Raw genomic sequence first — 12,965 nt, 5'->3', positions numbered from 1 at the left:
CGATCAATAACAGTTGATCTAGGGATTCCAGCGGTGTGGTAGAAGCCCATGAAAGAGGAGCATTCAGGTCATCTGACTTCGGTCAACACCTTACATTTCCTTACCTGTGCATTGCTCTATTCTCTCCTGTGTGTGCAGATGGCTGGAATCTTGCTGACGATAACATCTTTACCAGCGTAGGAAGTGCTGATGACGACTATCTCATTCTCTCACTGGAGGTTCCTGGTTTTAGGTCAGTAACTTATTTATTTTTACTCCCTATGAAACTGAGGAGCACTGAAAAATAATTCAAAAACGGCCTTTCAAGAGCCAAACGTTCTTTGAAAGCAATCGGAGAGGTCAATGGAGATTTGTAATTTAAAGAAGGTAAACAGAAAACGTGATGAGATTTGAACACAATGCAATTTTGCACCATTGACTCGAGCAAATATAATTGCATTGACTGGACATTGATTTGAATCCAGTGTTCCAGAGTTGGACTATCGTGAAGGGCAGGTGGTTGGTACCATCACCTTTGTATTCGAAACGATCTGCAGTGAAGATTGTGATTTCTTCTTCATGCTGGTGAGTGGTGCTTTCGTTTATCAAGATGGAATTTTTAAAATGTTTTTATTTGAAAAGCTCAAATTAAGTTGCACAAAAATCCTCCTGTAATTGCTCTTGTAAATCGAATTCTAAGTACTGGCAGAGTTAATGTGGCCTTCTGGTACTATATGAAATAAGTACACTTTGCCTTGAGAGACCCGGTAATTGTTACTAAAATCTGTTACTGATTCCGTGCTTATTCTGAAGTGACTGGTGCTTTTGAGATGCCCTCTGGCACTTCACCAGAAGAGAAGTTTGCATTCAAGTCAAACATCGTTACTCGTCGATCCCAGATTAGTAAGCTCAACAATGTACATGATACCAAACGAGCTATCATGTTACCCCTGAAGTTCTCGTAGATTTTTCAATATACAGTATGCGAGACAAATTATTTGTTTCCTGGTTTTGAGAGTTACCTTTTCTTCCCCACTTTGGCTCTTCCAGCGTTTCTGAGATGGAGTTTCTGAGACTACTCATAAAAATGACAATTGATATGACTTTCTTCATTTTAATGCATACTGTAATCTTTGATTTTAATTCTCTTGCACATTGTTTATAGGATATTGGAAAGCAGGTTTCCAAGTTGGTACAAACTTGGCATGGTTCGAATGAGAAGCAGTCATTCAAGTACAGCTTGAGCACCAATGCAACGACCATCTTCAGCTGGGCCTTTCAGCGCTCGAGTCCAACAAACGATGTGAGGAACAAGGGATTTAAGAAACAAATCATATTTGTACTTTGTGTCCAAGATGCTATTGCAATGTGTGCAGGTGTAAATTGAAGAGTTTAACAAATTGGGTGTATTCCTTTGCAGACGAGAAAGCACGTCTCTGATGTCGCAAAGATTTTCTTCATCAATGTAACCAATGTTCTGGATGGGGTGGCATCCTACTGCAAATCGTGTGCGCTCGATGTGGATACACGTTCTTGTGTGCCATGTCCATCCGGCCACTACATTGACTCGAGCTCTCGGTTTTGCCTACCTTGCCCTTCAGGCACACACTTGACAAATCACCTTGCCGGTGGTATTGTGGCTTGCCAGCCTTGTGGGCTGGGCACCAAAAGCAGTGCTGTAAGTGTTGTCTTTGAAAGAGCCTTTGTCCTGTGTAATTGAACTGGATATATTAACTAATTATTTGAAGGCCAAACTCTTTCACACACCTTAATTTTTATTTTAATAAAGATGTCAATACTCATGGAAGATCGAAACTGAGAGCAAAATTTCATGACAGATGGACATCTGTGCTTACGATGCATCGAAATGGAAGAAACCATCTCACTGGAGAAAAATTTCGATTTTTGGACAGTGCCGATTGAAAGTCTACACCGCCTTTCAAATTTTTCACCTTTTGTTGCCTTATAGCCTGGAATGAAATTGCATTAAATCAGGCTTTTTCCACCTTTATTTACACAGTGCAACTCACAACTTCCAAGTGAGAAACAAATTTCAGAAAATTACTTAAAAATACAAAATTAGAATATGTTGCTTGGATAAGTGTCCACCCCCGCTGAGTTAATACTTGGTGGAAGCACCTGTGACAGCAATTACAGCAATTACAGCTGTTAGTCTGTTGGGATAGGTCTCTTCCAACTTTGCACCTTGATTGGGCAATATTTGCCAGGTTTTTCTCCATCCATTTCCCTTCTATCCTGACAAGAGCCCCAGTCCCTGCTGATGAGAAACATCCCCATAACATGATGCTGCCACCACCATGCTTCACAGTAGTGATGGCGTTCTTTGGATGATGTGCTATGAAGGTATGTTTGCGCCAAATGAAGGTATGTTTGCGCCAAAGGTGTGTTTGCGCCAAATGTACCATTTTGTATTGAGGCCAAAAAGCTCCATCTTGGTGTCAGACCACAAAACCTTTTGCCACATGGCTTCAGAAAATCCCGTGTTTTTTAAATACCTCAAATGGGACTCTAGGTGGGCTTTTTTGCGTAATTACTTCCTTCTTGCCACATGACCATTCAGGCCAGACTGGTGTGAGTGCTTGGAATATTGTTGTCACATGCACACAGTGACCAGTCTTTGCCATCAAGACATGTAGCTCTTTCAAAGTTGCCATTGGCCTCTTGGTGGTCTCTCTGATCAGTCTCCTCCTTGATTGGTCATCCAGTTTGGAGGACAGCCTGATCTAGGCAGGGTCTTGATGGTACCATACACCTTCCACTTCTTAATGATCGTATTGACTGTGCTCCATGGGATAGTCAAGGCCTTTGAAATATTTTTATACCCATCCCCTGATCTGTGCCTTTCCACAACTTTATCCCGGAGGTCTTTTGAAAGCTCCTTGGTGCTCATTGTTTAATCATTGCTGTGAAATGCACTACTCACCAAAGGAAACTTAAAGGAAGAGCTGATTTAACCTGAAATAATCAGAATCGCTGCAATTTAACACGGGTGGAAGCCAATTAATTTGGTGGGGGATTTTGACGGTGATTGGTTACACCTGAGCTATTTTACAATTGCTGTTATGGGGGGGGGTGGACACTTATCCAACCAAGATATATGTAAATAAAGGTGTTAAAAGTCTGATTTAATGCAATTTAATTCCAGGCTATAAGGAAACAAAAGGTGAAAATTTTAAAAGGGGGTGTAGACTTTCTATAGCACTGTATGTTTCACAATAGTTCCTTCATGAGCCTTACTTCGATCCTGTAAAAAGAATCCATAGTAAAATTTAAATGGCAAGGCCATTCTGCTGCTGGGTAGAGAATTGCACGATATATTATTGGCTTTGCAAAAAGCGGCGACCACAATGGGTTTGCACTGCAGTCACTCAATATTTGTGCAAGATACAGACCGCGTTATCATTTGAAGAGGACAATGAAGTGCCATCGTAGCATCATAATGTTTGTAGCATATGTCTGAATCAGTTTGAGCTGATCGGGTAACTTAAATCTGGCAAACTACCAGAACGTTCCAATTATTCTTCATTCGTATGCAGCACAAGGCAAGGGGAAGCATCATTAGCTGAGGGTGCGGTTGTGCCACTGATGCAATACCCTCTGCCGTTTATGGCAGGAATTTTTAATTTTCTCTATGGTACCGGTGATAGCGCGCATACTCTTCATGAAGTACACCATGGGATCTTTGACGTCCACCAATAAATGCTGGCAGACAGGATGTCCGTTTAACGTCCATCCAAGGGACGACATACACATCGCTGAATCACCATGCCTGTGTAACACTGGGATGAGAGTTTATAGCTGAGTTGGGATTCAAACCCATGCCAGACAGCTTATAGCGGCAAGTGTTCGTCCCTCTCGGCCATCCTGTCAGGCCAGAACACAGCAATGCGTGACAGAGCTAGCTCTACCCCCAACAAGTTTCATTTGTTTATTAACTTCTTTTTTTAATATCGAAAGGAGGATATTGTGGAGGTTAAAGAATTGGAGGTGGAATGGGCATAGTGAAAGGAAACTGGTCAGAAGGTAAAGAGAGTCGTGGGAAAACAAATAAATATATATATATATATATATATATATATATATATATATATATATATATATATATATATATATATATATATATATATATATATATATATATATCAGTTAAATCGTGTGCAACTTTTACTGCTGTGTCGTACCAGAATAAATATAAGGGCCCAACAATGCAAACAGCATACAAAGATGGAAACTTTTTAAAACAAATTCCAGAGCTCAAAAGACAGTTGCTAAAAAAAAAACAAGATCTCACGAGTTTCGTTGTTTTTGTATGGGGTACTCTACATGAAGCTTGCTTCAAGTTGACCTTTAAAGGGCAGCAGGTCAGTGCCCTGGAATGTGTAACAGGAGTGTTGAGTAGGGTTAATTGTTTTTGGTTGAAATGTTAATTCAATGACCTCAGACACAAAAGCAAAAGGGTAAAAATATAATTAATTAATCAAATAGTTTAGATGATCTTGAGGTTCCTGCAGGCCGTTGTGAAGGGAAGTGTGGTGGAGGATTCATGGGATGCAGCATGTGTATGTTGCCACCGAGTGTTTGCCTGGTTGATCTGATGCCCGGGAACTGCTGGTTTTGCGAGCTCTATGGAGCTTGTACAAACTGCAAGTTGTGCTGAGACTCACTCAAGTTGGGAATTCAAGATGTTATTCTTGGTTGTTTGCTCCTTCGGCATTTCTATTGTAATCCTTTGAGGAGCAAAATGTAGAATCTCAGATTTTGACCTTTGATGATTACAAACAACTCGCTGCTTTAAGCATACATTTGAGAGATAAAACCATGGTTGATTTGGAGCCATCTGTTTCAGGACCATTCGACTTGCTTCAGTGACTGCTCCTACGCCCAGGAACACTTCAGCTTCAACTACATTGAACTTGCTGGCCTCCACACCAAACTAATAGGTCCCAACTTTACTCCATGGGGCAAAAAGTACTTTCATTCATTCAACTTTAGCATCTGTGGACAACAGGTTGGTATGCATGTTGCCATTTAATCTCATTTGGAATTGATGGGATCTGCCAGTTGCTCTTCAAAATCATGAATGCACTTTTTGAACTTTGAATATTGCCTTCAGGGTTTGGTAAGTTTTCATAGGTAATGTGATGTTTTTGTTTTTTTAATAGCTTCTCCCTATCCTTGACTTTGACTGTATAAAAACAGGGCATGATGAACAGCAATTGGAAAGCACTTTTGCTCCGATGAAGGGTTAATGTCACATGGCAGTTTGCATTCCTCAATCTACATTCAGTTGATTTCATCCATTGTCATCAAGATATTGAACTAAGCATGCTGTTAATTATACATTTTTATTTCTTTATTTTGTATACAGTCTCGGCTCGTGGAAGAGCGAAACACTGAATGGATCTCGCTATTCAACAGGACAAAAGAAACAGTAGAGAGATGGTGATAAGGGGGGAAAACACCAACAGCAGAGTTGAAGGACAAAGTAGAGGGAGACTTGGACAAACAATTGGTGTGGGGAGGAATGAGGAGGAGGAAAAACGGGAAATTTGGATGGAGGTGGGCTTGGAGGTTTTGGAGCGGGGGAGGGGGGAGGGGGTGGTGGGATGCATGACGTGTTGACTTGTGTATTTTAGCAATCAGGTTGATGAGGGTTTGTTGAAAAGTTTATCTCTACTGATTAACAGAAAAAAGAAGCCATACAATATTGATCAAACCATGGTGACATTGAGTTTGTATTTTGCAATTCAAGGATAACTTTTTAATTTTTCATTTCCATCACCATTTTTGCGTGCGTGCGCGTGCGTGCGTGCGTGCGTGCGTGTGTGTGTGTGTGTGTGTGTGTGTGTGTGTGTGTGTGTGTGTGTGTGTGTGTGTGTGTGTGTGTGTGTGTGTGTGTGTGTGTGTGTGTGTGTCGTTGCCACAAACCCATAATCTGATTTATGTTCATCTTCATCCATTTTGAGAAAAATCCTCTCCGTGAAAGCAAAGATAGTTATTGCCAACTGTTTTTTTGTTGTTGTTGTTTGTTTTTATAGGGAAATGCACTTGCATCATGTGTAGACAACATCACTTTGCTGTCGACAGACTCTGGCTCTGAAGGCATCTCACGAGGCCTCATCTGTCGCTCCAACGTCATCCTTTCGGATTTGCACAGTGTTACGTTGTCATCCCAAGCCATCATCCTGGCTGATTGGCTTGTTGGTAACTTTTTTCACAATGCTTGGCTGGTGGTGTTATCTTGAATGTCTGTGGTCAAAATTCCCATCTGGAATATGTAGCTTATAATTATCTCATGTGATTGTCAGATGTTAAAAAGAAAAAGAAAAGAAGTCCAGATGCAGATGACAAAACAACTGTGACAGAGGGTGCACAGATAAATGGACATGGACGTTGACAGACAAATACATCTATACTATAATGGAGCGAAGTGTTTATCTCCTCCTAGACGAAGTGTCAACAGTCCACGAAACTCAGCTATATTGTACCTGGTATAGACGACTCTGGATCGCAATACTGTTTAGGCCAAGGTCACATTTGCCAAGGCGGCCGTGGGGTCTCCAAAATCTATGGTCGCTAGCAATTATACGGCGGCCGCAGTATTTCCATGGTCACACAATGCAGCAGTCACATTTGATGTTTTTATTTTTCGGGGAGCCGCACGGCGTATTTAGGCCTAAGTCACATTTGCCACGGCCGCCGTGGGGTCTCCAAAATCTACGGGCATTAGCAATTATACGGCAGCCGCAGTATTTCCAGTCACACAATGTAACAGTCACATGTGTTTTTATTTTTTGGGGAGCTGCACGGCGTATTTATAAATTGTGGAGACCGAAAATGTGGGGTTGCCATACGGTCTTTGATTTGATGTCGCACGGTGACCTTAGGGCGTTCCTGCGGCGGCCATAGAATTTTCAAGGCAGACTCAAGGTGCCCACAAGGCGACCGCAGGGGGACCGCAGGGGGGCCCTAAGGCGAACGTGCAGCCAGATGGACGTTAACGAATGGGTTAATTTATTTTATTTTTTTTACCAGTTTTTTTTTCGGCTTGTCGAATTGCTACGGCGAACGTAGAAATGAAAAAAGTTATAACTCCGCGTTATAATTCCACGGCGACATTACGGCCTGTAAAATATAGTCAAACGGCGTAGGGCCACCCTGAGGCCACCGCAGAAACTCTGCGGCCGCCGCACGTTTCTGTAAATTCAGAGGGCGTACTGCCGCCGTATCCTCGCCGTAGAGCAAATGTGACTTAGGCTTTAGGTCTTAGAAATTGTGGAGACCGAAAACGTGGGGTTGCCGTACGGTCTTTGATTTGATGTCGCACGGTAACCTAAAGGGGGCACTGCGGCGGCCATATAATTTTCAAGGCAGACGCAAGGTCGCCTCAAGGTGTCCGCAAAGCAACTGTAGGGGGCCCTAAGGCGAACGTGCAGCCAGACGGACGGTAATGAATCGGTTAATTTTTTTTTTACCATTTCTTTTGTTTCGGCTTGTCTAATTGCTACGGCGAACGTAGACATTAAAAAAGTTATAACTCCGCGTTATAATTCCACGGCGACCTTACGGACTGTAAAATATAGCCATACGGCATAGGGCCACCCTGAGGCCACCTCAGAAACTGCGGCCGCCGCACGTTTGTCAATTCAGAGGGCGTACGGCCACCGTATCTTCGCTGTAGAGCAAATGTGACTTAGGCCTTAGCTCACTATCACGAATGATTGAGCAAAAATTAGTGGGGTTAAAAAGTGAAGCCAAGGCTGCTAAGTATTAGCTATGCAGCCCGAGGTACATCACCGAATATGATTGGTCCAGTGCTATCACATGCCTACCACAGAACAGACCAGTGATGACAGGTTTCCCATATATATATATATATATATATATATATATATATATATATATATATATATATATATATATATATATATATATATATATATATATATATATATATATATATATATATATATATATATATATATATATATATATTTTTTTTTTTTACAGTGTCCGTGGTCGTCCGCGAACCGACCGCTCTGACGGAGCTGCAAGTCTCGTCGGCCTAACCGATCGCCCAGAATATAGATCACTGCCCGGATAACTCTGAGGCCGATGGGTCCTTGTGCAAGAACCGAAATACGCCAACGGGCAGAACACGTGGGGTAGGGTCGATTTGCCAATCTTCAATTTACCTAAATACCCACGTGATCCAACTACCTGGGTATTCCACCCTCGACTGAACTCGTACGGAACAAGCCGCTTAAGCGAGCCTGTCCCGTGCGCGATTCTGAGCGGCTTAATCCCCAAGTACCATCGGTCCGAATGTCTCCCTTTTACGGCAAACCAACGGCTAACTCCCAACACACGAAATGCTGTCAATGAAAGAATCGACGCGACGAGCTGAAAACATTTAACAATTGGGGTATTAATTACTAATAATGGGGAACTGGGGAAGCACGTCGGAGCAGAACTATACTGACTATACGAAATGCAATGCAATCATTTACAGCACACAAAGCACTTAACAGTTTCCTACTTATAAGACGAGCCCACGGACACACGTACGCACACACACACCCAAGAAATGGTGGCTGATGCCTTTAATAATGGACTCCAGCTCGGAGGGACAGATGAGCTGAAACCCAGAACCTATCTCGAACCTCTCCACCTCGTGTAGTCTTCAACCTGTTGGGACCCGGGCTCCAGCGAGAGCGAGCTGGATCCAATCGCCATGAGCCGCGATCCTTCCCGAGCTCCAGTGAATCCTCTCGCGATTCTGAACACATGCTGGTCAGTCGAGGCGCTGATCCTTCCCGTCGATGCGTCGCTATCTCAAAGAACCACCTCCAAGATGAGGCTGATGAGTCGCACCAAGCCGGGAACCAAGCGGAGAACAAAGAGCTGCACGAACCAAGAAGAGCCAGCAGAGCAACCAGCTCAACTCTCTTCTGATGAACAAAGCCTCTCACAACACGAATCAAGAGCAAGAAGCCACCACCAGCAGCTCCAGCCGAGCAACCAGCTCAACTCTCTTCCGATGAACAAAGCGAGGACCAAGAACTCCGAGCCGAGCAACCAGCTCAACTCTCTGCCGATGAACAAAGCCTCTCTCTTCGACGAACTAAGCCAGAGCCCAAAGGCCGACTAAAAGCCAAGCCGAAGCAAAAAGCTTACTAAAAGCCAAGCCAAAGCAGAAAGCCATCAAAAAGCCTTCAAAAAGCCTCCTCCCTAACACAAGCCAAGCCAAAGCAGAAGCCGAAGCTCTACTGAAAAGCCAGCCCGAACAAAGCAGAGTATCCCTTTTTTATTCCTATCCGCCCCCTCCCCCGCTCCTGACATGACTCATGCCCTCTTGATCCATCCCCCGTTCAATCACGGGTGGGAGGGAGTTGTTGACATCATGCATCACGGGACGGGAGGGCTCTTCTTCCTCTTCGCAGAAGATGGGAGGGGCATCTCCATTGTGTTATGATCGCTCCCTAACTTAAATTGAATCGCGCAGCGCACTTAATCGATTTCGGCCCATTAAACAATCAAAGGTGAGCTATCTAGGGAACAAGCACTTATCGACATAGCTGACTAAGGGAACTTGTATGTTGTGTGCAATTGAATTCCAAATTCGTAACACTACCCCCTCCCCTTTTTACAGACTCGTCCCGAGTCGTCAAATTTTCGTGTGATCAGCACGTGTAAGTTTTCCCGTAAGTTTGTTTTACCTTCGGATCCCTGAGTGCGACATTTCTTTATACGTGTCCCAAAAATAAATAACCTAATGCGCTGCGTAACTAACAAAACAAACTCTCAGACTCATTCGGACAACTTAACTAAAATTGCCGGTGTAAAACAAACATGCAGGTGGGGTTCAACTTATCAACAATTTTCATTTAACTTGTCCATCACATCACACTAACCATGGCCCAGGACCTGTGATCTGTGAAAGGGGAAAGGCAAAAGTCATTGCGAAGTCATTGGTGCAGGGGAATGGATGGAGATGGTCGCAAAAACAAATGAACATGATGGATGCACGGGCAGTCCTTGCAAAACGGATGATCCTGGCGCACATGATGATGGATGGACAGTGGACACGGGGGCAAACGCAAACAAGGGCTAGCAGGCATGGGGTCTTGGCAGAGGCAGGCAAACGAGGCATGAAAAGGCAAGTCCATGCAGAACAGGCGGCTGCAGCACAACAGGCCGGCAGGTGAAGCTGGCCGGCCTCTGGTGTAGTTCCATCAGGTCTGGAGGGAGTGCGGTGGTGCCGGCCGCTCTGAAGGCGGGCTCGGACCGAGCCGACTGTCTCCCCCCACTCTATCGCCTTTGCCTGTCTCTATCCATTCCCACTCCCTTAATTTGCCACAAAACAACAAAATTTCGCCCCTCTTTATTTTTATTTCCCTTTTATAATCTGCTCCCAACCCCCCTTTATCGTCATTGTCCGGCTAGCCTATCATGTCCACCTAGCCGACTCCCAACCCCTAAAATCCTTTTTAGAGGGGAATAGGGAGAAACTAGCGTCCTGTCTCGAGGCCCAACAAAGCCTCAGAATGGCCTCCTCAGAGTTCAGCAATCTACCAAGGTGAGTCCAGCGGCCGACACCGAGCGAAGGGATGGATGGTGCGAAAGGGTACATCTCCTAACTACTCTAACATTTATTACACCTGAAACTACCCCAGGGCTTTCCAAAAACCCCTCACTTTAAAACTATCGGTTCTAAAAACCATGATTCCCGTCATCTGTGTTGGTGTCCATTATAAATTTGGGCCTTGCCCTCAAATTTTCATTCATGCCCTTGCACAATTTCCTGGCTGGGCAGCATGGCTCAACTGGCAGGAACTGCCCCTCTGCCGAACTCTAACCATGGCACCCCCAGGCCCGCAGGCTGCCTCCGAGCCGAGCTGCTCCCTATAAGCGCAGGGGGTTTCCTTCTCTGTCATTGCCCCCCTCCGATGCCCACGTGGCGTGTTGATGCCCCAGGTCCCTTTCCGAGGGTTTGCCTGTGCCCACTACACTATCCCGGCCCCTCTTGGGCCTTGGCCTACTCTGGCCCACTAGTCCGGTGCCCGGGGTGCCCACTAAACAAAACTCATCTTTCCACAGCCACGCTCCTAGCCGGTCCATGAACTCTTGCACCCCTCCAAACGGGTTTCGTGCCTTCTCTCGACACCAACACCAAAACGACCTCCTTTTAGTAAATTTAACTACCCACTAACTAACATTAAACTGACCCCGGGGTCTCTTGGGTGGGAATCACTCCTCCCCCCCAATCGGTCATCGCAACATGCATACCACATTCGCTCCACTCACACACTTCGACCCGCTGTCCCACATTCATTCCTCACACACTTTCCATTTCACAACTCGCACCAACACTCTATACTGCCATCCTTCCAACTAAATCCCCTGACTAACTCGTGCTCCCTCGTAATCCCTTAAAACTCATGCACGTTCCATTTACTCTACGTAGCTAAACTACGTCTCCACTACACATTTCCAGTCTGTCCATGTCTCCAAAAATCCCAAAAATTCCCATTTCCTAAATCTAAACTGAAATCCCTCTAACTAATCCATTCCACGGGCTCCATGAGGAATGACCCATGAAGCCACTCTAACTATCGCTAACCCATCCCCCTCACTAGTACTTCCTATGCCCTCTCGCAAGGGGGTCTTCTACCCTCTGCCCAGAGAATCCTGTATACTCGAAGTGGCGAGGCTTGCTTTTCTCTTCTTTTTTCTTATGCGCACCAGCACAGCAATTCACAAACCGCGCTCCTTTTCCATGACATCATGGCAGCTGTTCGCGTTTCGCGTCCCTTCCCGGACGGTAACATCCAGCAGGGATTCCCTTCTACCGGATTCCAACTATTTGTGCAGCCACGACGTCACTGCACATCCCAAGCAGGCCTCGCATTTCGAGGGGTTCCCCACGCGAGCAAATGTGCTCTGCCCGTCCGTAACCCGCGCCGCGGAATCTCCGATGACGTCATTCGCACCCCAAACCTGCGCGATCTCTCGCTCAAGCTGGGGTACGCGTAACGCGTCGGGGAAGCCGCTTCGCACACTCCGCGAACAGAATGCACGGCGCAGGCCACACAGAGCTTTACAAAGACACTCGCCCGGAGAACCCGTCCGAATCAAATTCACATTCCCAGCCTTACTTTTGTCCGTCTGCGGGGTCGGATTGTATCCACCGCGGACGTTTCCGGACCGGATTTCACTTGCGCAGGCGCACACACGGCCTGCCGTGTGAAGCACAGCACGGACCCCGTGCGCGCTGCTGTGCGAATCCGGCACGGTCACCAAAACAGCTATGGCCGCTCCGTGAGGCAATGACGTCACTCCGCAAATTCCGAATAGCGCACGCTCATGGGGAATTCCCCACGTGGGACGTGCGCTGTTTGTCCCGCATTCGTGCCGCGAGATTCCCTCCGATGACGTCACACACGCACCGAGCCTGCAGCCGGCGCGCGCGTAACGACCCGGAACCCGCTCCGCGTGCTCCGCAAACAGAACACGCGATAGGCAGCACGAAATGTCCCGAACACGCGTCCACGTGGGGACCCGCGTGTTCCAAATCCACCTAACACTCGCCATCTTAACCGTCCTCGTGACGGCCTTTTTCATACGCGGGATGTTCCCACACCTGCTTCCCTGTACGAAAACGCGCGCGCGAGAGCCGTTCGCTACCTGCCGAAAGGGCCCCGCACACAATGTCCCGTGAAACCGGCATGGTTCTCGAAACAGCTACAAGCGGCCCTTTCGGCTCGCTGTTCCCATCTCTTGTCTGGACCCGTCTGTCCATTTCCACGCACACCATCTTACTCACGCACGCCATTTCACTCGCACTATGCATATGTTTCAATACACTCGCTGCACTTGCACCTTTTAACCACACACACACCAGGACAATTGCACTAGGGATTCACGCTACCACAAGGGGTCCAGGGCCTCCATACCCCCCAAGC

At 46.0% G+C, this 12,965-nt stretch overlaps 1 protein-coding gene across 1 annotated transcript in view; it reads left to right on the top strand.

Moving 5' to 3' along the window:
- The window catches only part of LOC147033341 (endosome/lysosome-associated apoptosis and autophagy regulator 1-like), a 218,341-nt gene that overhangs the window by 103,857 nt on the left and 101,519 nt on the right, over nucleotides 1-12,965 (top strand). The window contains exons 11-16 of the mRNA XM_085871570.1: nucleotides 139-232; nucleotides 465-564; nucleotides 1,145-1,282; nucleotides 1,400-1,657; nucleotides 4,847-5,008; nucleotides 6,039-6,204. Coding sequence (XP_085727696.1) covers nucleotides 139-232; nucleotides 465-564; nucleotides 1,145-1,282; nucleotides 1,400-1,657; nucleotides 4,847-5,008; nucleotides 6,039-6,204 — 918 coding nt within the window. The remainder of the gene's footprint in view (nucleotides 1-138; nucleotides 233-464; nucleotides 565-1,144; nucleotides 1,283-1,399; nucleotides 1,658-4,846; nucleotides 5,009-6,038; nucleotides 6,205-12,965) is intronic.

Source organism: Eptatretus burgeri, chromosome 2, assembly GCF_056783735.1.
Source record: "Eptatretus burgeri isolate ZD-2024b chromosome 2, Ebu_testis_v1, whole genome shotgun sequence".
NCBI lineage: Eukaryota > Metazoa > Chordata > Myxini > Myxiniformes > Myxinidae > Eptatretus > Eptatretus burgeri.
Note: the sequence above shows the minus strand (reverse complement) of the source record. Positions and strands in the feature narration are given on the sequence as shown.